The sequence below is a fragment of the Pinus tabuliformis genome, chromosome 8 (genome assembly GCF_031772625.1).
Source record: "Pinus tabuliformis cultivar Carrire ecotype Pingquan chromosome 8, CPIR1, whole genome shotgun sequence".
NCBI lineage: Eukaryota > Viridiplantae > Streptophyta > Pinopsida > Pinales > Pinaceae > Pinus > Pinus tabuliformis.
Window position 1 is genome coordinate 920,021,298 of NC_142294.1, and position 27,774 is coordinate 920,049,071.

The following is a 27,774-nucleotide window of genomic DNA, read 5'->3' on the forward strand; positions in this document are numbered from 1 at the left end:
ACTCTACTTCTTGCCATTCCTCAAATACGTTGGCCCTTTAGCCTATACAAGTTGCTCTCTCTAACTCCAATGATGTGCCCCTTGTCAGAGTTAGATCCCATGGGTCTAATCAGTGCCTATCCATCCTGGAACACTACACAGATCCCCTTCTTCTCTATCATAGAGACAAAGAGCAAACTCAACCTGATTTTTGGCACCCATAACACATCATATCCAACTTGCCTCCTAACTCAAGCTGGAATATCATTATTCCAACCCCTTCACTGCAAGTTTGGTATCGACACCAAACTCCACACACAATTTTGAGTCCCACTCAGTCAAGTTGTCAAACAACTATAGTGCCCCTATCAGATGCCATGTGGCTCCATTGTCTAGTAAGGTCCCTGAGAAAAGGTATAAAATTAGTGTGAGCTCAATTTCAAACTTCCTGGTAAACTCTTCATGAGCTTTTGCCAACACAGTTATAGTTGATCATGTACTCTTCCCACCCTTCTTCCTCTATGGACACTATAAAGCTTAGTGTCTTGTCTTATGACAGGCAAAATACTTTACATTAGTCAAGTCCTTTGGTAGTGAAAATTCACTCCTATTGCTTGATCGTTTTCCTTTGATCCTCGTTGTCCGACTAGCAAGAGGAAGATTCTCATCATCGCCACTCTTATGTTGTCCCCTAGGGAATGATTTCTCCCATATATCCTTTTGAGTGAAGTCATCCCATAGTCTACTCCAATCAAGTAGTTTCTCTCGTGCTTGTTACCGCTCAAACTAGCAAGAGTCATAAGAGGGGATCCTATAAAGCAATTACTAGGTCAAGGGGCAACAATGGAGCGATAGCTCGCTGTCACCTCAGCTAAGGCTCCCTGCTCTTTACGGACATTCACTAAATGGGAGGAGACCCGATATGAGGAGTCACAGGAATGAATAGGTCAATAAAAGAATGAAGGGTGATTTCCAAGGCCCATTCACAGGAGAGAGACTCAAAATATGGTTTTCTTGCTTGGAAAGTGAGGTGATAGGATCTCTAGGAAAGGCTAGGAGGATTCTTGAGGCTAAGGTTTGGGAGCATATCTTGTCAAGAGGTTTGCTAGACCTGAGAATCCTTGTGGAGAATTGGCCTTTGTGTGATCTTTGCAGAATTAGAGTTGTAAGGTCGCAGGACCACACAAGACCAAGTGGACCCAAAATTAGGTCAAGGATGTGGAGTCGATCAGCCAAGGAGGGGTTTGACCTAATTATGGAAGAGAAGAGCCAAAGGACAATTCTTCTTTTAAGAATTTAATGCAATGATCCAAATGAGGACACTAGCTAAGGGAACCCTAGAGCAAGAGACAATCCTTGAGCTAAGGCTTGATATATCTCAAGATCCCACTGTCAGAAGTTCTAAAAATTTGGAGGGCCTCTAGAGAAAACCCTAGCGTAGATCGAACTTTTTTGATGGCTACCATGGGAGAAAATGATGCCCTAGGTGACCTATGGAGTTTAGGCCTAGAAAGAGAAGAAGAGGTGAGACAAATATTCTTTGAAAGTGATCACCTATGGAAGGATTAGTGCCTTATTCTTTGGGAGAGATGGAGTCAAAGAGAACCTGGCATTTGGAAAAGATTTACCCAATCAAAGAGGCCTTCAAGCAACTTCGCCTGGTGTTAGGGCATGAGAGTAGCTACTTAAGGTCTTTATACTTCGATATGCAATAATTGATGACTTATCAAGATATATTTAACAACAATAATCTCTAGGAACATTCACCCATTCATACATGGCCCATGCAATGACACAACGCTACAAAAGATCAGAATTCCCACAATTTCGCATAGAAACACAGTGAATTTCATATTTGTATAGCGAAAATCCCAGCAACATTTTATGTGACAAAGTAAATACAAGAATAAGCATGAAAAGGATCACTTACATGTACAAATGAGTATATCCAATCATCAAATTATGCCAATAATGAAGCTCCAAGACAAGAGAAATAGATCCAAACATCAAAATTCATCCATGCAATCCAAACTCGTCCTCCAAAAAGGAATGCGAAATTCTCCAGTAGCTACTAAACCCAATCCAAGTGATGATGATGAAAATGAATCATCTCACTTCTATTTATACAATCACTAATGAGTTAGATTTGCTTGATTTGGCCTAACTGAGCCCCAAATAATAAAATTATGTGCAATAATAACATCCCTTGGTGACAAGCCCACCAAGATAGCTCAATAACATAATAATAAGCCTCTCAAGAGGGTCGAATGATCAATAAAGTGAGTTGTTGGGCCTTTGAGGAGTCCTAATGAAGTCCTGAGTGTGCTATGATGTGAGAATGGACCTCAAACATAGTGGACAAGGGGTTGGCCCTTGTTTTCCAAGCAAAACTTTGTGGTGCCCCCAAGTGAGCGTGAAGGACACAAGGACATCCTCATGGGTCGCCAAGTGGATCGAAAATGGCTATAAACCATCTGTGAGGGCTAGGAGCTAGGATGATAACAGAAGCCCTCATCTGTACCCGAGAACATCTGCCAAGTGTATGGTGCAAGTGTGGAGTCGGCTAGGCATGGTGAATCAAGTGCATCATCTTCATCCAAAAAGGTGGAACATAAGCAATCAATGAGTGGTGTTGGGGATCCATGAAGTACTATCTGCTATGGTGGAGACCCATGGCTCTCAACGCTCACCCTACAAGTGCCAATGTGGCCCTCAGGAGAGCTAGAACCCCGTATAACCTAGTATAGGGAGACCAAGCCCCAAATGGAGACCCACTTGCAATCCTGCAAAAGATCCAATGCATCCCTTTGCCTTCCAATACAACAAATCATTAGAATAATCAAGTAAAAGAGTTTACAAGTCATGGAATCGATGGGGCACTTCATGGTGGCATGCCCTTCCATAGCGGGCTTTGGCATGTACAAGTGTCTCCAAGCTCAATGAGGGGTTAATCAAGGTCCATATTAGGTGGTTTCAACCTTTAAAGGGGGTGACATGTCCATGGTACATTCCTCAAGTGGCTGGTGGGAAATGATATAGTAATGGAACAGAGTGGGGATCAGCAAGCGCAGCTATAATAAGGGAAGCCCACACCTGGGTATATAAATGTAGGAGAGAGCAAATCATGGTACATGAGTTACCTTGGCCTTTGTTTTTCCACCCTTCTTCATATGCCTTTTGCCTTTGATTGATTTTTCTTCATAACTACTCGGGGTTCCAAGGGATGAGAGCATGTTGTATAATATATAGCAATTGATACCCCCTTAAGGTGGGGCACTTCATCGCCCACCAAGGGTTCCTTAATGTGGAGGGGGCTCATCTAAGGCCCATAGGAACTAGGGTGATGGCCATAAATAAGGGGTAGAGCTCATGTTTGGTGTTTGCCCACGTGCTATATTTGTATGTCCAAACCATCTTTTGCATTTTGTGGTACATTTCCTGTTGAGAGTGGCCAAATTATGCTTTTTCTTTTCTTTTTAGCTACATCAACTTCTGGGGCATCGTTCCAAACCCGAACCAAGGTGTGGACAAGGGGAGGGGGAGGCTAACACTATGTGGACCCAATGGACCCATGTGGGAAAAATGATGAATGGGGTTAGAATGAGCAGAAGGAGATCCCACAAGACTAGGATACAAGGGTAACCACCAAATCAGGTGAAGGAGACAAGAGTACAAACCTAGCCCACTCTTTTCGCTGATTCCCCCCACCAATCCATGCCCATTGCCCAAAAGTGTCCATGAAAAGTAAGGAAAGTTACTCAACTATAACAATGAAAAGCCATACCTTTGGGGTCAGTAGGCCCACCTTCAAACATACAATCATAACAGATGGGCGAGAGACCACATGGTTAGCTCAGGTGGAGGAGATAATGGCACATCAAGCTATCTGGTGGCTACAAAGGGCTGCTCGCTGCCGGCTGAGGACCATATAGGAGAAAAAAAAAATCTCCTATACACACTACCCACAAGTGGTGGGTATCAGTGCTAAAGCACTTGTCGCATAGGTAGCCCATTGTTTTCTTAACCCACTCAAGGCTGTCTTTACAAACTCCTCATCTAACACGGCTACCCCAAGAATTCCAAGTTTATCTCGAACTTGTTGAATCCTAGTGAGATATGATGCCATTGTGTTTGACTCAGTCATCTTGGTGTTTCTTGACTTTTCCCTCAACACCATTTTTCGGTTCTTGTTATCATTCTGGTATAAACTCATCACAACAGTCCACATCTCAAGGGCGCTATTCTTTCTTAACATGTGAAGGATCACATGATCCTTCATTGCATCCATGATGGTACATCTGCCTTTCACATCCTTCAAATTATGGGCAACTAGTGTTGTAGCATCTGCAAGAGGTGTAACTTGAGTTTTTACAAACTCCCATACGTTGTTCTCCATGAGAACCAACGCTATTCTCTCCTTCCACGGACTGAAATCATAGGTGCCCTCCAACCTCTCCTCAAACTTCAATCCAATCACTACCCTCTTCCCAAATCAGAAAATTAAAGGCTTGTTATTATACCCTGATTAGTATGGTTTCCTTCTCTTCCTTTAAGGGTTGACCTCCGCCAATTGCACTAGTATTAACATCCTTTCTGCCAAACTCTCATGGGCCTTAACCACACCTCTAGCCAACTACCCAAATCTACTAACTACTGAACACTCTTCACTATTTTGATTATGTTTGGACTAGTTGTCCTCTTTGTTGTCCCCCCTCCAATGACTCAGCCTCAACCACAGTGCTTATCTAGTGGCTAGTTGCAACACTCTGCAACGCACTTTTCTGCAGGGTGGAACCTACCTCCTGCACAAATTTTTCAATTGTTGGCCACTTCTCCCTTTGGAGGTTTGTTCCTAGTGCCTGCAGTTGTTGATACCCGATTACCCATTCCACTATTGTCACATGTTCTATTTCAACACTGTGGCCACTCCACCAATCCATCTACCTTGTCCAATTGTGCGCCTCAACTCCTTGGCCCAATCTGGCAGTTTTGCTTTAGCTGCCTCCAGATGACTTCACTTTCATTGGAATGCTTTGGTTTACACCTAGTCTGTCTCCCGCACCTGGCCACAACCCTTTGTTGCCATCGTTTCCTAGCCCATCTCTTGATCGGCCTCTACGTTTCTGCCCATCATTGAGCCTCCATGCACTGTCGCAACATGTTAGGCAGCAATCCACCCCAAAAATCTGCTAGTCGACCACAACTCCTATGCCTCTACGCACAACGCTTACAGCAGATGTTTTCTACGCAACCCGACTTTGTTATTTCGACAAATGTACCTTCCTCTTTGCATGCAGACAAAATGGTGCCAGCTAGTGGCTATCAACCACCTCATGACCCGATTCATTAGAAACTAGGTGCAATTGACCCTAATTCGTTAGAAACTAGGTGCAATTGACCCACTCGGCAGCCTTACAAATTTGATATTATTATTTACCTTTAAAACTCAGTGTCACAACTCCCCGCCCCCTTCCCCCCCACCCCTTTTCCTAAACTCAACAATTATCTTTTGTTCCTTCAACCTACAAAATTTATTTCTACTTCATATGATCACATCCAATCCTAGCCACAACGATTCCTATACAAACCTGGCTTCTAGCGTAATTCAAACATTGGTTTTTAGAGTTTCTCACTCTAATACCATGTTAATTTTTCCTTGAACCTAGCACACAACAATTCATTAACCTAGTAGATGGCAAACCCACTGAATGAAAGCACAGCTAAGTTCTTAACAAAATTAGTGGAAGCAAAACTACACATAACCAATCTCAATCATAATGACACAACTAGATTCTTCCCAATCAACGATTATTCATTAAATATGAACTTACTTGGGCTCTCGCCTTGGGATAATGGCCGAACTAACAAAATTACAAATACAACATATTTGGATCAGAACCAATAGATCAAGCTCTAGATTTGTCCTCAATCTCTTTGGCTGATCTGGATTTCCAATGATGTACTTCTACACTTCCTCAGACCCGGCACACCAAAGTGTCATATTCCTCACTTCAGAAAACACCTCTCTCAAAGGCTAAAGTCGTTGCATGGTGTGTCTTCTCATGTCCTTAGCCTTTTCTTTTATAACTTACATTGACCTAAATCCCTAACCCTAATCTCCAAAGAGATTGAAAGCCGAGATTATATCTCACCTCGCTTGAGATCAATGGTTGAAATTAAAACATAATCACTAAAGTAATTTACTTTATTTTTCTTAAGTTTCTTTAACTCAATTAACCAACATAATAATTATTTGCTTTTCCCAAGTTAGACTTAGGCTAAGTTACATTATCAACTTGCTCACTCTTGAGCAAGTGTCCTAAGGAGATCTATGGTCGACTTATTGCACGCATAGAGACATAGGCCTGTGCAGAAGTACCTGTTCGAGTTACAAACATTGACATTCTCCTGATAAATCTATATTTTTCTCTTGCTACACCACTGGTTAGATGATTTCTAGTATACAATATGCCGTTATTGAGCACAAAAATATCAGAGGTTTCACTTTTCAAGTCCATGAGCAAGTACACCTCAAGCTTTTCCATTTTTCCTGTAATTGGCCTTGCCAGTTGTTTCCAAAAGTTAAAACTTCATCATTCATAGAATATGCATTTTCCTGTAAATGGCAGGAAATTGATTCCAGTAGCAGAATGATTTGTTACAGTATATCTTCAGCGGTTATGGATGAGATCTCCTTGTGTAGAACTGATGCAGGAGCATCCGTCGTATGTAAGGATGATCAGGTGGAGCACCAGCAAATGCAGAGATATTGGCCAACGAGCACATGGGAGCATGAGAGAAGGGTGAATGGTGCTGGAGATCGGAGGGTTAGAGGTGGCAGTAAGGAAAGAGCGAACCAGATATAGGTAGAACCCATGGTGAGTGGACTTGAAGTTTGAGGGGATATAAAAGAATGGTAGAGCAATCATTGAGATGATGAGAGGAGGCACACAGGAGTCCACAGGGCAGGGATTGGCAAGCTAAGCGTTTTGAGGAACTTAGGAGAACGAGACAGCAGTAAAAGGCACACAGGAGTCCACAGGGCAGGGGCTGGCAAGTGAAGCGTTTTGAGGAACTTAGGAGAACGAGACAGCAATAAAAGGCATGCAGATCGTGGATGAAAATGGAAGCTAGAACAAACATGCAGGAAAGACAAACATTGAGATTTTCCAAAGAAACAAATAGATGTTGAGGGAGTTTGAATGACCCAACAGTTATGGGACTGTCATGAAGCCATAGATGGAATGATTATATCCATGGAAAATCAATCAAAATTGAATCAAGGGGCAGTTACAAAAGTAAGAGCAGATAATAAATAGAAGGTATCTTAATTAAATAAGTGCTCAACTTGTTGTGATATTGACTTCAAGAGGCGTGTCAGTCAGTTGAGTAGATAGTCAAGTTATAGGAGAGGGCAAGGTGCCTCAGATTGATAGACATAGTAGAAGAGAAATGGCATTGTAGCTTCAATTATATGCTGTAAAATGCACAATTAAATGAAAGCTTAGATCATCGTTTCTTTGTAGTCCTATTCATGAAATATCTTGCATGAATTTTATGAAATGATGCCTTTTTTTTCTTAAACATGGGAAACTGATAACTCATTAGGGAGATCTGGGCTAGGCCTGGGATCAAACCAACTGGCTGCCACTATAACCCAAGAGGATATCCAATGGCCCACAAGCCAGATATACTAATAATGTATAACCTAGAAAGGGGCGAGACATCTGGAGACACACCCACAGGTGGGTCAGGGGGGTGGGCGGAGTGGGGAGGGGTCTACCCTTCTAACCTTATCACAAGGGGCCAATTGTCTCATTGGGGGGATTTGAACCCCAAGTACTGAGATGACGCTTGAGTAATGAGAAGTTGTGTGTTTGTAGGACTGTGCATGAGTAATGAGATGCCCTTGATGTGCAGGGTTAGAACTGTGTGAGTTATGAGATGCCCTTGATGTGCAGGATTATCCATCTGATTTGATAATCTCATGCATTAACAGTGTTGTTGTATGATGCTTGGGTTAAGTGATGGCCAGTGTGCATTCTGATTTGCAGGGACCTGCAGGTAGGTCTGATTCAAGAACAAATCTCTAATAGGTGTAATGCAGGAATTAGTTGGCTACATTCCTAGCTATACACTCATGGAATCTTTAGGAAGAAAGACTAGGGGAGATATTAGAACTCACCAAGCAAGTACAAATAGATCCTTCAATGGGATGAGGGCATTAAAATATGAAGGTATAAACATCTGGAAGTAACAAGCAACAGGATTGATAATCGTTATACTGACATTTTATGCCAGTAACAAAATATTTAAACTCCCAAACTTGTAGAGGATAACATACCAAAATATAGCCTTACCTATTTACAATCATTGATCAAAAATGATATTCTTTGATATGAACTTGCATGGCCAGCTTGCATTAAAGACAAAAGCTACACAACAACTTTTACAAGAAAGAAGAAATGAACATTTCAATTGTTTATCATTATAAAAAACCATTTTTACCAGGATTTCAATTAACAGTAGAAAAAATTTAGATTACACTGTCATCACTAGCTTGCCATCGGTCAACATCATCTAATGAATCTTCTTCTGAGCTCTTTGGTGTCCTACTGAAGTTTCTTCTTCTCTTCAGCAACTTGCTCCTGTGTTGATCCTTCTCTGGGGATAAGCTCTTACCTTGGTCTCTCCCTTGTGACTGGTAGTAATTCTTGACTCTCCTTGGAGACTTGCGGTCTCCATGCCGTCTTTGCAGCCTTTCATGCTCTCTATTCTTCCGCGGTGATTTGTTACTATGATTGCCTCTCGACAACTTCATTTTCTCTTGATCCATGCTTTCTTTGACATGATCTTGGGATCTCCTTGATTCCCTGGACCTTTGTTTTTTCTCAGAGCACGAACTTTGTAAACCATCTTCCCTTTCAAATGTGAGCCTGCCTTTTGACTTATACTTAACAACATTATGATCATCATCCAATCTTACACAACTTCCTCTTCTTGAATCAGAGTGCTCTTTACCTGTAAGATCACTATCAACACTATCTGCCCTCTTTTTATCATTGGTATCATCTTCACAGGACTGCTCTCTGTGGTGCCTCTTTCTGTTCATCCCATGCATACTCCTATCAGTCCTTTGATGGGCCCCATCAATGATTTCTTTGTCTTCTTCAGCCATCTCATTTTCACCTCTCTTGGTTTTATCACTGGCTCCTCTATTTTGGCTGCACCTTATTTTATTTGCTTTTCTATTATATACATCAAAATCTTGATCGGAATCCGACCTGGTGTCTTTTGATTTATATTTAACAACATTATGATCATCATCCAATCTTACACAACTTCCTCTTCTTGATTCAGAGTGCTTTTTACCTGTACGATCACTATCAACGCTATCTGCCCTCCTTTTTTTATCACCAGTATCATCTTCACAGGAATGCTCCCTGTGGTGCCTCTTTCTGTTCATCACATGCATACTCCTATCAGTCCTTCGATGGGACCGATCTGTGATTTCATTGTCTTCTTCAGACATCTCACTTTCACCCCTCCTGGTTTTATCACTGGCTCCTCTATTGTGGCTGCACCTTCTTTTATTTGCTTTTCTATTATATACATCCGAAGCTTGATCTGAGTCTGACCTGGTGTCTCTTTCTTCTTCGCTACTATACTTTCTGGTTCTGTGCTCTTTGTATTTTGTTTCATTGTCATCACTACTCCAACGGTCCCTTTCGCGTAACCTATGCTGCCTAGATGACCTCCTGCAACTGCTCCTGTTTGAATAACCATGGCTATTCCGATTATCACGTTCTCTCAGCTTGTGATTATCATATTGAGTAATCCTTGACCCACCAAACAACATGTCCATTTTTATCATCCAGGACCTTGGAGGTGGATTGTCCCAATCTGCCCATTCATATTCCCCTCCCGGATTACGAAAGCAGTGAAGAAAGTTGCAAGCACTTCCATGTGAACAAGTCTGTCACAGAGCCCAAGGTTTTTAAAGACAAATAATGCCTACTAAGATCACTAGGATATTCAATGTTAGAAAAACAACTGATCAATGATGAAAACCAATTGTAGAGATAACTTGAAGATTACCTTATGGCGAGATTTCATATATTCCCCACAGATTGCCACTTTCCACCTTGTGACACCAATAAACTCGCAAGTAATCTGAGACATAAAAGAATGGGAAACATAATTTAAATATGTTTGGGCAATGTATGATCAAAAGGAATAACCACTAAACAAACTTACTATCACATAAGTAGTTTATTGTATGTTTTTTAATCTATCAAGAACTTTAACGTATGATCCATCAACGTAAGATAAAAAAAGATCAAGCTTCGAAGTGAAAAGAAGCCAAAGCTCACACACCTGACAAACAGTTTAAAGTATAGCTTAGCTAACATTAAGAAATTTTATTATAGCAAAAGCTAGAAAATGATTACATTCATTATTATAAAATGGAGAGACTGAAAAACTAATGAAAATACAAGAAAGGATGACACATCAAAAGCTAAAAGATTAATCAGTTTCAAAGTACGGAAACAATCAGCTTCAACATTGTTTGAGCAAAGCAGTTCAAAGAATGAACAAAATACTAATTATTTCAAAAATTAAGCTTCAACTGATAAAGCGGGATATAATGCTTCAATTGATAGTTAAGTAAGTTATTGAGCCCAGACCCAAGGGTTAGCTCGATTGGCAGATGCTCTTGCACCAAGTCAACAGAGGTCTTGGGATCAAATATAATCACTTTGCAGTTCCATCTAGAAATTCCATGGATGAGGGGAGAGAGCTCTGCAAGGGCTGTCCTAGTACCAGCGCTGAGGGTGAAGTGAGATTATTTCCTCAGGCCAAAATTATAAAATAAAAATAAATAAAGAAAACAAGCTACTGAGACTAAATTAATTTCGTTGGAAAGGTTATTCAGTATACATTGCTGTTAGTGCCAACAACCATATATATTATCAATATCCTTCTGGTGAATATTTTCAGGGATTTTTCCTCGATAAGGCCATCTGCTTCTTGTGCAATAAAATCAGAAGTATGATACAAGCTTTTTGAGTCAACATTCAGTTGTTCTCAAAGTCCCAATTTTTTATGTAAAAAATTGTCCTGTTTAGAGATATATACATATAAAGTTGGTCAACCATCTACAGCATGCTGGTGGGTTTGACAGCACGTATTCCTAAAGCATTTGGCTGCTGTAAGTGCCATTCCCTGAAATAAGGTCCATATAAAACAACTTCTGCACAAAGAACGTGATCTTGTTTTGTTAAGTACTAAGTAGAACTGCAATAAGAAAAAAAATTGTAAACCGGTTTTCCAACAGATCTTCTCTCTACATGTCAACATCAAATTCCAAGCTTATTAAGGCGTTTATTCACAGGCCTGGGGCAATGGACATTGTCACACAAAATAGGCACATACAAGATACACCATAGACTACAACCACAAAAATTTCACAAAGTATGCTTCCCTGCAATGTGCTGTTAGGAATGAAAATTATCAGCATGGTAAGAAGATAACATATACGCAAGAGTGGTTATTGGAAAGTACCCTTGAGGATTGCTGAACATGTCTGTGCAACAAAGAAATCAGGACTTCACTGAAGCTGGACTATTCTCAGTTCCTAGATATGATGTATGGCATTGAGTCTCCTGTCTAAGAATATCCATAATCATCTATAACTGAATGTATCAAACCCTTCTTTTAGTGGAGTGATTTATCCAGTTCATTCACATTCTAAGTTGCGTGATAAGGGGAAACGAATACACATTTCTGAAATGGAAACACACTGGAAACATGACCCCCCAAAATTTTGGAAACAGGAAAACACGATATATATATATATATATATAGAGAGAGAGAGAGAGAGCATTATGAATAAATGAGCAAGAACATTTAAATGACAACTAATGTTTCACTATCACTTATACTGGAATCCTAATCATTAGTATCACCCTTTGCCTCTACCTCAATACTCTAGAGACATCAGTCAGCACCACTCAATTTTGATGAAACTACCTAATCCAAGCTTTAAAATATGCTACAAAAAGCCTAGCATGCGTGATCAACTAAGTCACCTGACACGGGGATTCGGGATTCGTAGGATTCGGGAATCGTGGTGTCAGATTCGGACACGTTGACCCCCCGGAACAGGACACATAGGATTCGTTATATATTATTTTATTAAAAAAAAAATATATATATATATATATATATATATATATATATATATAAAAATTAGATATTTCCTACACAAATTTTAATTAATGATACAAATTTATTGATTTCAAACATAGATCTTCATCTATAGCTATTAGCATGCATAGTACATACAAAATTCAAATACATGTCAGTGGTACTGGTCACATAAATCATGATTCATAATTCATAACTGAAAGACAACTTACAACTACAAGATAGTAAGATAAACACACTAACAACTGTAGTTTTCTCATTAAGTCATCAAATCAAAATGTGTTACATAGGTAGTGCTGGTGCAATGCCAATGGCAAATAGAAATAGAAAATATAAAACAACTACAGGTATACAAGCCTCAAGGCATCAATCAGCATCAATGTCCTCATCATCATGGTCCCCACTGCTCTCCTCTGCATCCTCCTCCTCCCTTGTATCCATAGTCGCCTTTGCATCTGCTGGTGTGGAGGATGACCCCTCTAAGTCATCAAATCTAACAGGCTCTAGCACTGGATAATTGAGATCCATGTTGGCCAATGCCAACTCAACACTGGTGTCCAGACCCATATCATCAGGAACAGTGTTACTTGGGAGCGGGAGCGGAAGCGAAAACGAGAGCAGGAGCGACATTTTCAGAAGCTCCTGGTTTGGTGCTCTTGATTAAATACGAGTTCCATACCCTAATACATGACAAAATTCAATGGAAACATTGCAATCCCCCAATCCTAAAATCCTGAAAAACTGATAAGTCTCCTGGATTTTGAATGAAACCTAAAATTCTACTTTCTCCATATGAAATCCAATGAGGCCGGAACCACTCTCAAACATCCTAAGTCATTTCATGGTAATGTTAAAAATTTAAGTAAAAGGATGAAAATGAAAATTAGGGAGAATGTCACTTTTACTAGGGCCTAGACTTGATCATTAAGCTGCCAAAACGCTTGCCAAATGAAAATATGCGTGGCTGTAATGACCAAATGCGGCCTTTTCATACTCGCGCAGGTCACTTTTGCCGCCTAACGAGTCCTGGAAAACAGGACACGATTTCCAAAATCGTGACACGCTGCCAAAATCGTGACACGCTGGGGGATTCGACGTGTCAAAATAGGACACGATGTGTCATGTTTTTTGGACACGAATTTCGAGAGAATCGTGTCGGACACGACGGATTCGGATTCGTGGGCCCTATAGAACGAATCCGGTTACTTAGGTGATCAATGATTTTGGTTTGAGTGAAGGGTACATTTTTGTTAAGGCCATGACAGAGGAGTCCAACAAGCAATATCACTAACATTGATATACATAAAGGGCTTGGTGCTCTTGATTAACTACCAATACCATACCTCCATACATAATAGAATCTAATCAAACTAGTCCTCAAATTCTGGAAACTGTTAACTCTGCTAAATTTTGAATAAGGTATGAAATTCTACTTTCTCCAAATGAAGACTGATGAGGTTGGAAATACTCTCAAACATCCTGAAAGAATTAATGGTAATGTTAAAAATTTAAGTAAACATTATTTTACTTTAAGAATTTAATAATACCATAACTCAACATTTTGGTGCAAAGTGAGAGTGAAACCTTTTTTAAGAAAAAATTCTGGTCTTCCAGGTTTCTATAAGTCTCCTAAATTCATAATCAACCTTTGATTAGGCAATAAAACCAAAAATGTGGGTCCCAACAATTAAATCAAGGAAAAATCAGAGAAGTTTCATTTGGAAATGCATTGTACAGACATTGAAACATATTTGATTTGTATGAAACACATTTCCGACATGTGAATGTGTTTCATACAAACTGAAACACGTTTCAGCCGAGTTTCAGAGTTTCAAAACAGAAACGCGGCGGAAATGCAAGGGGGGGCAAGTTTCCTGCAACATAGTTCACATCTAATATAAACACAAAAAACATACATGATATGACTCATAGATGATAGCATACATTTCATCTTCTCATAGCTATATTATCTATACATATACATATGAGTCTGTGAAATGAAAACCAATTAAAGACAAAAAATAATTTACTAATAGGAAAAATATGCGGCAGCAGACAAATGCATCACACACCTGCTTCCCTGCAAAAAAACGACCATTTATGGCATTGTATGCAGCAATTGCAGAATCAAGAGACTGATAGTGCACATAAACATTTCCACGAAGATGAGCTGAAGCATTTCTACAGACCTGAATAATCAACTAAAAATTAGACTTGTAAAATTTAATTATCCATATAAAAAACTTAAATTAAAACACAAAATTTAATTTAAAAAATAAATATTTGAAAAAAAAAACACATAGGCAGTCATATTTCTTATGATAAGATACAGAATTATGACAAATAGAAAAGGTTACCAAATTAGTCAATCATATTTGTAATTACTTAACAAGCAGAAGGCCTGTTTTCAAAGACGATGAGAAACGGTGAGAAACACAAAATGATTACCTTGAAATTTACAAGTTCACCAAACTTCAAAAATTCTGTGTGTACATCTTCATAAAATTCATCATAATGAAGGGCAACCTCTTCATCTGTATACTGCAACGCTTCCCACAACAACAATGATTGAATGTAAATAATCAACATAAAAGTCATTAAACAAATAGTTATTTTTCAAGAACACATTCCACCAATCAAAAGCAAGTTATGACCAATGTTTTAATGTCCTCTTCAAGGTAAACTGCAAATGGCCCAGCAAAATAAACAATTCAATACTTGTAAATTTCTTACTGATATTTTGGTGTTTAATTTGGTACTTTAGGAAAAGTAATAATTTACCATAAACCTAATATCGAATGTTCATGGTATAATCTAAGTGGCAACCAGTAGTGAAATGCTTCTACACAGAGCTCAGTTCAGCAACATGAAAAGAAGTAAACAAAAATTTAACACTTCAAAGTTCAGAGATTAATTACGACCACTCAATTGAAGATTATTTTAAAGGATCAAACAACTACCTTCAAACCATTAATTATTTGAGATCCTATGAAATGGATAATGAAATCACCTTGGTTCTCAAACTTTGGATTTTTGAGTAATATTATTTAAATAACTTATCTTTAGACACATAAAATAAAATAAATAAATAAAAATTAAATTAACAAAAAAAAAAAATTACTATTAAATGGAAAGAGAAACCCATTGGTTCTCCAACTTTATAATACAAATCCAATTCAAACTTTCAATAAATATAAGTTTAGAACTCTTAACAACCAATACGCACCATTGCCAAGCAGAATGAAGTTATATTAACATGCCCTAAATGAATGCCAGATAGTAACTTTCAGAAAGAAAACAACTAGAATTTTCAATACCCATGAGTATTTGGAATTCGAAATATATCTACTTTGAATTTGCATTCATCTGATTCACTGCCAATCAAGTACAACCTCTGATGGGGCTAGCCGGAATCTTCCAAAGAAACAACCATGCAGCATCCACTACATAAGACACCAGCCATATACTGTCTAATGCCTTTTTGCAGGAACTACAGCCAGTTAAGGACCTGCCTCTTTTTTAGGGTAATTAAAGATGAAGGTTAACAACCATTGCAAAATCTGAAGAAGTCCATTTCAGAATAAACAAAAGATAAATCCCATTGCAGAAACAAATGCCATCATTAATACACTTATAACCAGTAAAATTAGATTAACCTTATGGACCATTGTACATGCTAATAAAAACAAAAAAACTGTGTATATATATGGGGAACAATACTTTGATGTACTAAACATGATAAAGATCACTCAAGCTCAGAAACCAGAATTTTTATATCCAGTGAATCTCCACTATCTACAGTCAGGATACATGTCTTCATCTCCACCGTTGGTCAATGCCAAAATCCTTGGATCTCCTTTGCACCATACTTTGAAAAGGATTTCTGAAGTAAAAGTCAAAGGAAAAGAAAAAAAGCCACTAGATATGACCAGCTTTGTGCGTATAGAACATAGATGTCAGAAAGCAATGACAAGAAAAAGATAACCATGAGAACAAATAAAAGGGAGAGAGGAAATTGATCTTCACAAACAAGTGTCAAACACAGAATATTCATGATGATTTACAAGCAACATTGCCAATTAACAAAAGATTACATCCAACACCTCTGCTTCACAATCTACAAAACAGCAATGCATGAAAATAGAATGCAATTTTTTATAAACTAACTACAAATGTTGCAGGGTGAAAGTCTATAATGATGTCTAAAGATAAGCCACTTCAGTGCTAAATTTTAATTAATCATACTTTGTGTGGGATTTATATTTTTTGTTGGTTGATGGATTTTATTTCAAAAAAACATCTGGAAGCTGTGCTTTATGGAGTAAATTTCATCAGCGTTTCAAGCCAATAAATCTGGCTCGTCATCAGGAGGTGTTGATGCTCATCTATTTCCATTACCACATAAATAAATTTATTTACTTAGTCATCAATTAGTATTTATGTCATCGATTAGTATTTGAATGTTCTGTGACTGCTGATTTTTCAATCTTGTTGTGCATTATAGCAGCACTGTGTTCCTTCAATCTTTCCTTGATCAAGCAACTAGTCTCACCTATGTAAACCTTTCCACAGAAGCACAAGATAGCATACACACCTCTCTGAAGCTTTAGATTGATAAGGTCTTTTGCTGAATCCAACATAGTCCTTGAAGAGTTCAATGGTGAGAAGGTACCTTTTATATTTCCTCTATTCAATATCTTGGTAATCTTATCAGTAGTGCCCCGACTGAAGCTTATGTCAATCAATTGTAGTTTTCTGTTAGTTAAAAGAGTATAATAAAATTTAATATCCCACATGGAAAACACAAAGAAGCTAAAGGGGGAACATTACTTATAAACAGGTTTTTAGACATTAGAGTGGGTGACTTATTCGGCAAATGTGTTATAGCAGGTAGTACCTAAGAGACCATTCTTGGCAAGGTACAGCGTCCATTCCACTCTTGGATTTGGGTTTGAGTTGGTATCCATACCTTCTCCAGGAAGCTTCAAGCTAAGTGTTATAGTTTTTTAATATTCAGGTGGATTTGCTACTGCTGGACTTTTTTGGTTGTTACTATGTTGGCATTCTAGAATCCGTATTAGCTGTATTCGCCCTGCAAGATACCCATTGCCCATAACGCTATGGACCAATTTATGAAAACTGTTCTACCAGATTTTAAGCTCGAGATCCTTGTTTGAATATGAGACTCAAAAGAACTCAAGATGATACCCCACACATGCAGTGCTAGCTTTTGATTCAGCAAAGGTAATAGTTGAATCAGCCGCAGGAAGCACCATTCCATTTGGATGCTTCATTCTAAATGTAGCCACGACCAATTGATGTATTTCAACCATTTCGGGCAAGAGTTCCAAGATTTGTGAAACATTCCTTTTCACTAAAAATATTATTGAACAATCCATAATTGCTGTAATCTTATCGCATTATCAAAGATGGATATGAACATGAATTATTGTAGTGTTTTCTATATTCTCAACTCACCGGTAAATGGTAAATCCTTTTCGCTGATCAAGTCATTGTCCTCGATAGTGGTTCAATTCATTTTTTTCAAGAAATCAGATGTCTCATCCCGACACATGATAAACAACTTGAGATGTCAAAGGACAGAATCATTTTGGTGCAGGGTCCACAATCTCGTAGAATTGAGATATATTTACATATATTATAGTGATATCCTTATCTAGAGAATCAACTTGGTGTACAAATTACTAGGCCTTGTCGAAATGTGTGTGGAATTGATTCAAAGGCAATCCAAGTCCGTGGGCTTACCAAAGATTTGAATGTCATACTAGCTGCATGCCCAGATATATTTATATTAATGGATGTTGTAGTCATACATGTGCCTAATGCTTGGGGTATGTTACTATCTAGGAAATGGATGGAATTGATTCAAAGGCAATCCAAGTCTGTGGGCTTACTAAAGATTTGAATGGCAGGCTAGCTGCATGCCCATATATATTTATATTAATGGATGTTGTAGTCATACATGTGCCTAATGCTTGGGGTATGTTACTATCTAGGAAATGGGCCTCTACCATGAGAGGTAGCCTTCAAATGAATGTCTTATGCAACCATTCCAACCTCTGATGGTACCTTCTTTATGCTCTATATACAGCTAATTGTGAAATACCAAGTACAAGACCCCCAAGTTCCTATGAAAGAGCTAATGAATAATTCATAATAAAATCACTAATTTATGTGTCTCTACAAACTTGAGATTGCAAATTGAAGAGTGTAAGGAAGTTACCAATATTTCCAAGTGCAAGCTTCTGTGATTCATAATGTTTATAAAAAGCATTTTTGGATAAATCACATTGATGTCAATATGTCAACTGTAGCAAATCATGACTACTCACCAGACCTTCCCATTTTTCCTTTTGCATTTGAGGATACAATTGATGATACATTTTCAACAAGAAGAAGGAATTATGGATGGAAACATGTGATTAATGAACATTGGAATCTGAGATCTGTTAAGGTTTTGACCCAAGGAAATGAAAATACTTTAAAGCTTTGTAAAGATGACCAAAAAATGTAGTTTTCATTAACACTACCCACCCTATGTTGGATCAAATAACAACAAATCAGGAAGTCTTGTACTTATCTGGGGTAGGAGAGAAGAAGAGCCCTTTGTGCAAGAAATGTCTAACTGGTTAACTTTAGTAGGGAACTGTGACCTTCACCTCCTAGTAGGTTGCCCTTAAAACCTTAATCCGTTGAAAACACTCAAGTCCTTTGGTTAGAAATTAGAATAGCATAGTTAAAGGTCCTGTTGTGTGTATGCATCTTGATTGAATTGTTTTTTTATTGATGTTGGTCATTGATTGATATTATGCATTCATGTAAGTTAGTCTTATATAAATAATAATAATAAAATATGATAAAATGAAAGATTTCCCCACGTTTATTTTATACTTTTCAATGTACCAGGGTGAATCATATCCCCTTACAATTTTGTTCCCAATAGTTTCATGTTAAAATGTAGCAGGATATTTTAGATTGAAGCAGGGGTGCAAATCTTGGATTTCCTGAGATGTTGAGATTCTCATGTGCTCTACGGTGACCACGTCTCCATGTTGGAGCCAAATGTGTTAATTTTCTTGAAACTCTGCAACTAATTAGATGAATCAACTGAAAATCAAGGCAACAGAAAACTGAAACCAAGTTTTAACTTTCACCAAGATGCAGAGTTTATTAACAATCAACATGCAACGGAAAATACTAGAGATAAAAACACATGCACACAAAATTGACACGCTTGTTTTACCCAGGAAACCCAAAAGGGAAAATCTGCTTTCTTTGTTGTGGTCTTTTATTGATTGTTCTTTGAGAAAATGGATCTATTACAATTCATGCTGCTACTGCAGCCAGCAATTTGTCACTGAGAAACCGCTAGGCTTATCCTCACTATTCTCAGCTCTACAATTGTTCTTGGCCTGCTCTTGATCTTGATTCTTGACCCTGCATACAAATGTTCTCTGCTGAAGATAGTCTCGACCTTCTTTGCAAATCCTGATCCACAATCCACAATCCTTGTGCACTCTTGCTCCTCAATCTATGCGTAGTCCACACAAACAATGATCAATTTTATTGTGCCTTCGTCCTTCTCTTTCACAACAGAAATCGATGCATGGAAGAAGGCCTAGTCGAATGACAGTTCACACTAGCGTCACGAGTTTCCTTTGCTAGTTAACTGGAGCAAGTCCCAGTTACACTTGGACTAGTTCTCAGTTAACTAGCTCGACTTAACTCGGCCTACCTGAACTTGTCACTACCACCTCATCCTGTGGTCTAACTAAAGAAGACTTCAACAAACTGAAGCTCCAACACTACACATGCAAACTTGATGACCATTCCAGTAAACTAGAAATCAACTCATCGTAACTGAAGTCTATCTCATTAACTCGCATTCATGCTAGAGAGAGACTAATTCGACGTCTTCACCGGCTAAGGCACAAGCTAGAAGACCTTCCATTGCTACATTTTCAACAAAATGTTATGCCCTCACTTCTAGGGATAACTAGAGGATATTTTTCTTCGATGATCCATATCACAAATAGTGATCCCGGTGATGTTTTTTTAGCATTCTCCACATACCATAGATGTCTCACATATCATGCTCACCTCACTCATTTGATGATGGTGCTGACCCAACACACATGAGGCACATTATTCATTGTTTCAGTGAATTGTTTATGTTTAACGTATTGGGCATATAAGAAAGGATCATTGGTTATTTAGTCAAGTGTTTCACTCTTGGGGAGGGCAGGACTATTAGGCGACTTTAATAAGGGTAATAGCCCATATCCTTTCCATACATAACATCCTCCATTGTTACCTCTCAATTGTCCTTTCTTTTGGGTTGGTTGTGGTACCCCAAAAAGGCTTGTACTTCATAATCCTATGAAAACAAGGGGCTTGGATGCCCAAAGTTGATGCATCTATATGAGAGAGAGAGAGAGAAAGAGAGAGATACAAATTTCAAAATGCAAAAGAAATATAAAAGAGTTATTAATGATAATCCCAAAAGCCAAATAAGCTTGAGCTCTACCCCCTTGCTGTAAGGCCATTGCACCAAATCCTAATGTAATGAGATGCTTAACTAAAAGGACTTATTTGAATTATCCTGATGCGTATACAATAAAATGTATACATACCAAAAGGAGGCTTGCAAAGCAAAACAAAGAAGTAAGAAAAAGGCAAGAAAGGGGTGGAAAGACACAGTGTCAAGAAAAGAGTAACTCGATGCACAAAGCACTCCCTTTACAACGGCGCTCATGGAGATTAACAATCACACCTGACCTTGCATGTCAAAGATGCCATTCCCATGAAGTATGTTGATGTTTGTACCGTTTCCGCACAAGTCTAAGTGTCAAGACATGTGGAAGTGATCCAAAGCCTTCAACCTTAGCAAATTTACATTGATTATATTAATTAATTCAATTCAATTTCCTTTTATAAAAAGTGAGTTTAAACTAATGAAATGTAAAGCTTTTTACATTAGTGAATTAGACGAATTTTAATCATTGATTTCAAGTGAGATGAGATCCAATCTCAGTGGTCAATCACTTTGGAGATTTGGGTTAATGGATTCAATCAATAGCTCAAGACTATAAAAGTAAGGCTAGGTGAAGGAGAAAGACACACAACTTACAAGAGACATGGAGTGCTTGAAAGTTGAGACACAAACGACTGTGACTCAAGGAGATCTCAACAAGGATGATAAAGAAACTTCATCCAGAGATCAAATCCAAAGGATGAGAGTGCAAGCAGTGTAGCAGCAAGAGGAGAAGAAACAAAAGCTAGAAATCGAAGGACTGATTTTCTGGGCAGTTGTATAGCAAGTGGGCAGTCATACAAGGCCACAGGCAAAATTGTACAGCAAGCGAGCAGCAGTACAAGGCCGCAGGTAGGGCCATACAACAAATGAAAATCCAAAGCAGGCCGTGAACAGGCCGTACGGACCACAAACAGGTCATACAAGCCACAAGCAAAGCCATACAGATGCATACAGAGTTGTACAGGCCACAGGGATAGCAGATTGCAAATGTTTTCTTCAACAAGAAACTTACCAGATTTTTGTTACAAATTGTATTTTTCCTCAATGGGCCAATTTCCCAATAAGGGAGCCCTTGTATGCAAGAATATTAATTTAATGAGCAGATTTGAAGGACAAAAAAAAATTGTGTGCATGTGTTAAAATTGTCTAATTTGCTTCCACTAAATTTTGTTATTTTTAACATTTAAAAATCCTAGTAGTGCATTTTAATCAGTAAGTTGTAATTTAAAGCAAGAAATTACTAGGAAGTAATTTGCCAGTTTACTAGGGTTTGGAAACTTAACATGGCATCAAAGCTTACGCTCTAATAGGGAAGCCAATTTCAAGTTTTCACAATAGATTAGCCAGTAGTGAGATTGGTGGAGGACGTACACTCCAAAGCAAGCATTGGCACAGGATCTAGTAGTTTGCAGCAGATTTATTAAATCTGCAAGGAGATCTCAACAGGTCTATAAACCAACAGTAAAATTCTTGTGGGTGCTTGAAGGAATAAGCACAAAACACTTTGATCAGATCTAGAAATGGCGGCAGCAAGTCTAAGATTTGAAAACAGGTTATATGGAGCTTCAAACTTCCTATATTGAAAGAAAAGAGTCACCATGTTTTTGAAGGGAAATCACCTTTCGGAAATAGTTGACAAGGTAATTCCTACACCGACAAATCCACAGCAGTTAGCAACTCGTGAGAAGAGATAAATCAAAGCCCAGCGGGTAATCATCAATGCAGTGAAAGATCATTTGATCCCTCGCTTAAATGAGTAGTGGCCGGCCAGATAAATGTCCAAGACACTAGTGGATTTATTCCAAAGTGACAACATGAAAAGAAGATGACCTTGAGGAACAAGCTCAAATTCGTGCAGATGTCAAGATATGATAATGTTAGCAGCTACCTCATGAAGATCATCCAGGTATGCAATCAGCTTGCTGTTAGGATATTCCGACACATAGGAAATAGTTAAGTTCAACTTGGTCTAGTATAGAGTTAGGTATAGAGTTAGGTAAAGTGTGTTTCTTTACCGTTGTACATTTTGTAACTTACAATCCGACGGTCACGATATGTAGTGATCCGACGGTTCATTCTCTCCTCGGTATTACCGACACTTGATCCGTGGCTTGACACCCGATTGGTCCATGAGTTCTATTTAAAGCGCATGGAGGGTCATTGTTCGGGTAATCCGTGCATGAGAGAAGCTTATGTAAATTTTCATTCTTTGATTAATAAATTGCTTGTAGTACCCACGTTGGGACAGGCCGTGGACTGTTTCCCTCTTTGAGGGTTTTAACTTTTAACCACGTCAAAAATACTGGTGTATTGATCTGTGATCTGGTTGTGAGCGGTGCCCTTTTGGTATTCTTTCTGAGGAACTTACCCTGTAAATTCCTACATGGTATCAGAGCTATTTGAGGGCCGCGTCCGTTGGTGATCCAAATCTGAAGCCGATAGAACTGCATGCGGCTGTCGTTTCCTAGATCTGCTGTTTCTGACTGCTTTCGGGCCGAGAGGACTGCTCTGTTGCGTTCGGAGCATCTGTTCCAGTGAGGAACCCCTTTCGTTTCACGCGAAAAGGTTTCCGGTAGCCCTAGCTGCGTCATTTTTCAGATCGGGAGGTATACAGTGTTTTTTGCAGTTTACTGTTATTTTCTCTCTGCTTATTTCGGTTTCGGTTTATTTAGCCCTTTTTTTTAACCGGATCTATACCTTTCATTTCTGCGTATGCTCTTTGCCCTGCGACTCTGTGCGATCTGGGCAAATCAGAAACAGAAAGGAAGGATTTTTCTCATGCGTATGCTCTTTTCCCCGCACCTTAGTGTGATCTCGGAAAATCAGAAACATTGAGAAAAATATTTAGTTTTTCGGCTAAAGCTAACTTTGAGATTTTTTTTTTAAAATTTTTAGTTTTTTGGCTAAAGCTAACTTCGAGCCGCAAGGTTCGTTTTTCTTTGCATATTCGTGTTGGGTTTTATGTTTTGTGTTTTGTAGGGAAAAAGAGTTTTCTCAAGGCAAGCACGCAAACCAAGCCCCCCCCCCCCTCTCTCTCTCTCTCTCTCTCTCAATTTTTTGTATAGATCAATTGGTTCAAAGCTATTTTAAGAGAGTAGAGGTCTTGGGTTCAAGTCTCCATTTTGTGGGGGCGGATTTTTTCATTCCCGCACATTCGCGCACTTTGCCGGCAACGTCAACAATTTTTTTTCAAAAAGCCATAACTTCTTCATCCAGAAGCCTTTTTCAGAGCCGTTTTTTTTAAAACCGCCTATTTTTTCGAGATCTATCCATTGGAACACTTACTTTCAGCATCTTCAGCTTCAGTTTTTTTTAAAAATGGAAAGTCCATGCCAAGTCATTCTTGACAGCACTAACTACTTCCAATGGGTATTCTACATGGAAGATTTACTTAGAAGTAAAGGTCTCTTCAGAATAGCCACAGACCAAGAGAAGAAACCAAAAGATGAAGACAAGGCTGCAAAATGGGAAAATAGACAAGATCAAGCACGTGGTTTGATAGGGATGTCTATTTCTCCTGATCTTAGATTCCACATTGCAAAACTTGAGACTCCTCATGAAGCATTAGAAAAACTCGCTAAAGTTTTTGGGATTAAAAATGAAATTAGAGCCCATCAACTTGAAAATGAGTTGCTTACTTTGGATCCTAATAATTTTTCTTGCATTGAAGATTTCTTGTCCAAATTCAAGACCCTTAGATATCTCTTGGAAGGTGTTAAAGTTAAGAAAGAAGATGGTAACCTTATTTATTCCATCCTTACTAAGTTGGGACCAGCCTACTCTGTATTTGTTTCCACTTTCCATTCTACAAGGGAAGCTTTCATTTGTCAATGAAAAGACTACAAGGCCCCTTCCTTTGACTCCTTTTGTGATTCCTTAATAAGAGAACAAGAAAAACTCTTACACCTTGGTCTTCTTAATCTTGGAAACTCTTCCACGAAAGCATTAGCCGCCCAGCAGCAACCAAATTCAAAGAATCCTAAGAAGTCATATCCTCAAAAGAATGGTCCTAAACCAACTCAGCCTCAAAATGAAAGATCATTTCAGCAAAATGATAAGACCAATAAAAAATGGAAGAAGACTGATAGACATTGTAACTTTTGTAATCGAGATGGCCACTTAGAATCTAAATGCTTTAAGAAGATGGAAGCCTTGGAAGCCGCAATGAAAAAACATAACATCCATGTGGAGCCTACTTCAACTTCAACTTCCGGAATGGCACTTTCTGCATGTCGTTGTCAATCATCTCAGTCTGGTTATGCATTAAATGTATCTTCCTCTTCTTCTCATTCTCATGAGTGGCTCATTGATTCTGGAGCCTCTTATCACATGGCCAAAAACCAAGCCATGTTTTCTTCTTTAAATGATTGTAACACCAAAAATATATATGTTGGTGATAATAGATCTCTTAATGTTGTAGGGACTGGAACTGTTCATCTAGACAATGGTCAGTTTAATGATGTATTATGTGTTCCAACCTTATCCTGCAACCTTCTATCTGTCTATCAGATAACTCATTCAGGTGAAGGTAAAATTGTTGAATTTTCACCTCATGATGTTGTAATCAAGGATCTAAAAGATCCTAAACAGATTCTAGCTACTGGTCTTGCTGATGATTCCACAAGGTTGTATAAGTTTCACAACTTTGGGTCATCAAATCTTCCCTCAGTATTTGTTGCTCATAATGATGAAGTGAGCAAACTTTGGCATGAGCGATTTGGTCACTTAAACTATCGCTCCCTTCAGCATCTATGTAAAGAAAATATGGTGACAGGTCTTCCTATGGTATCTTGCAGAGATGGTGTTTGTTCCGGATGTGTACTCGGAAAACATCATCGGGACAGTTTTGACAAACGTGCCTCTTGGCACGCCTCAGCTCCTTTACAGCTTGTGCACAGTTATTTATGTGGTCCTCTTCCTGTTGCTTCATTCTCTGGCTGCAAGTACTTCTTAACTTTCATTGATGATTTCTCCAGACGCACTTGGGTATACTTCTTAAAACTCAAGAGCGAAGTATTTAACACATTTTTGGCCTTCAAAGCCTTTGTTGAAAAACAATCTGGACATCAAATTCTTAAGCTAAGAATTGATAATGGTGGAGAATATGTTAAAAACACATTCATCAACTTTTGCACCGAAAATGGAATTCAAATGCAACATACTGTTCCATACACTCCACAACAAAATGGTGTAGCTGAAAGGAAAAATCGCACCTTAAAGGAAATGGCTAATTGTATGCTGCAATCTAAAGGACTCTGTCTTAGTTTTTGGGCCGAAGCAATTAATTGTGCAAATTATATAATCAATCGCACTCCTACTAAGGTTCTAGAGAATATCACTCCAGAAGAAGCTTGGAGTTCCATTAAACCAGATGTAAGTCACTTTCGTGTGTTTGGAAGTGAAGCATGGGCCCATATTCCAGATGAAAAACATAAAGCTTTAGAACCTAAGAGTGAGAAATGTACTTTTGTTGGATATTCTGAAGATGTAAAAGGTTATAGACTTATTCCATTTAAGTCCAAAAATGTTATCATTAGAAGAGATGTAAAATTTGATGAAAATACATCGGCCTGCGAGCCTAGTCCGGCGGATGTGCCACCTCTTCCTATCTCTTCTACGTTTGAAAACATTTCTTCTTCAGATGATGAAAGCGAGGATGATAATCCTCCCCCACCTTCTCAGGATCCTCAACTTCCAAGATGGGTCCGTGCTACTCGGGATGCAGCAGGTGATCTTGCCGGTGATCCTACAGATCAGCGACGTACACGTTCTCAGTTTGAAAGAGCCTCTTCTTTACTGGCTCAAGCTCCAGTAAATCATGATCCTGACACTTTTGCAGAAGCTTCAGGCCATCCACATTGGGAAGCAGCTATGAATGAAGAATATCATTCATTGATGACAAATGATACATGGGATCTTGTTCCTCTACCAAAGGGACGCAAACTTGTTAGATGTAAATGGGTTTACAGAACCAAGTATGGACCAGATGGGAAAGTTGATAAACATAAAGCTCGTCTCGTTGCTAAGGGCTTTTCACAGGTTGAAGGCATTGACTACACTGAAACCTTCTCCCCTGTTGCCAAAATGAACTCTATCCGCCTTGTTCTTTCCCTTGCTGCCTCTTTAAAATGGGAAGTCCATCAGATGGATGTTAAATCTGCCTTCTTGCATGGGGACTTGCAGGAAGAAATCTATATGGAACAACCCATTGGCTTCATACAAACAGACTCCAGCCTTGTTTGTCGACTTAAGAAATCCCTTTATGGCCTCAAGCAAGCTCCTCGGGCTTGGTATGCCAAAATGGATAGCTTTCTTTTAGAATCTGGCTTTTCTAGGTGTCATTCTGACAATACTGTCTACACCAAGAAAGTGGGCAACTCTCTTATCATCCTTGTTCTTTATGTTGATGATCTTATTCTTACTGGTAGTGATCCCAACCTTATAAACCATGTGAAGTCCAGCCTTAAAAAGAAATTTGAAATGACAGACTTAGGACACTTACACTATTTTCTCGGTCTTCAAGTCTTGCAATCCAAGGAGGGTATTTTCCTTTCCCAGTCCAAGTATGCTTGTGATATTCTTCGTCATTTTCACATGGAAGACTGTAAGCCAGCCCCTTCTCCCTTTCAGTCTCTTGTACTTCTCCTGAAGTTGATGCTACCTTATACCGTCAACTTGTAGGAAAACTCTTGTATTTAACCCATACTCATCCTGATCTTTCCTTTGTTGTTGGCCTTGTTGCTCGTTTTATGCAAAACCCCCGTGAAAGTCATTGGAAAGCAGCTAAAAGAATACTTCGTTATGTTCGAGGTACAGTACAGTTTGGGATTCATTACAGTGCCAAAGCAGCTCCTCTGTTAGTTGGTTTCACTGATTCTGATTGGGCTGGTGACCCTGATGATCGGAAGTCTACTGCCGGTTATGTCTTCACTTTTGGTTCAGGACCTATTACATGGGCTTGTAAGAAACAGGCTGCCATTTCTCTTTCGTCAGCAGAAGCAGAGTATCGTGGTGCCGTGGAAGCTAGT

At 38.8% G+C, this 27,774-nt stretch overlaps 1 protein-coding gene across 3 annotated transcripts in view; it reads right to left on the minus strand.

Moving 5' to 3' along the window:
* Positions 1 to 8,445: 8,445 nt before the first annotated feature.
* Positions 8,446 to 27,774, minus strand: part of LOC149238523 (Zinc finger C-x8-C-x5-C-x3-H type family protein) — a 40,065-nt gene continuing 20,736 nt past the window's right edge. For 2 of the 3 annotated variants that reach the window (XM_089373066.1, XM_089373067.1), the window contains exons 5-8: positions 14,638 to 14,730; positions 14,262 to 14,378; positions 10,078 to 10,152; positions 8,446 to 9,955 (exon numbers count right to left, since the gene is read on the minus strand). In XM_089373066.1, the coding sequence (XP_089229192.1) occupies positions 8,516 to 9,955; positions 10,078 to 10,152; positions 14,262 to 14,378; positions 14,638 to 14,730 (1,725 nt within the window). In that variant the 3' untranslated portion in view covers positions 8,446 to 8,515. The remainder of the gene's footprint in view (positions 9,956 to 10,077; positions 10,153 to 14,261; positions 14,379 to 14,637; positions 14,731 to 27,774) is intronic. The other variant, XM_089373068.1, reaches the window with a different exon arrangement.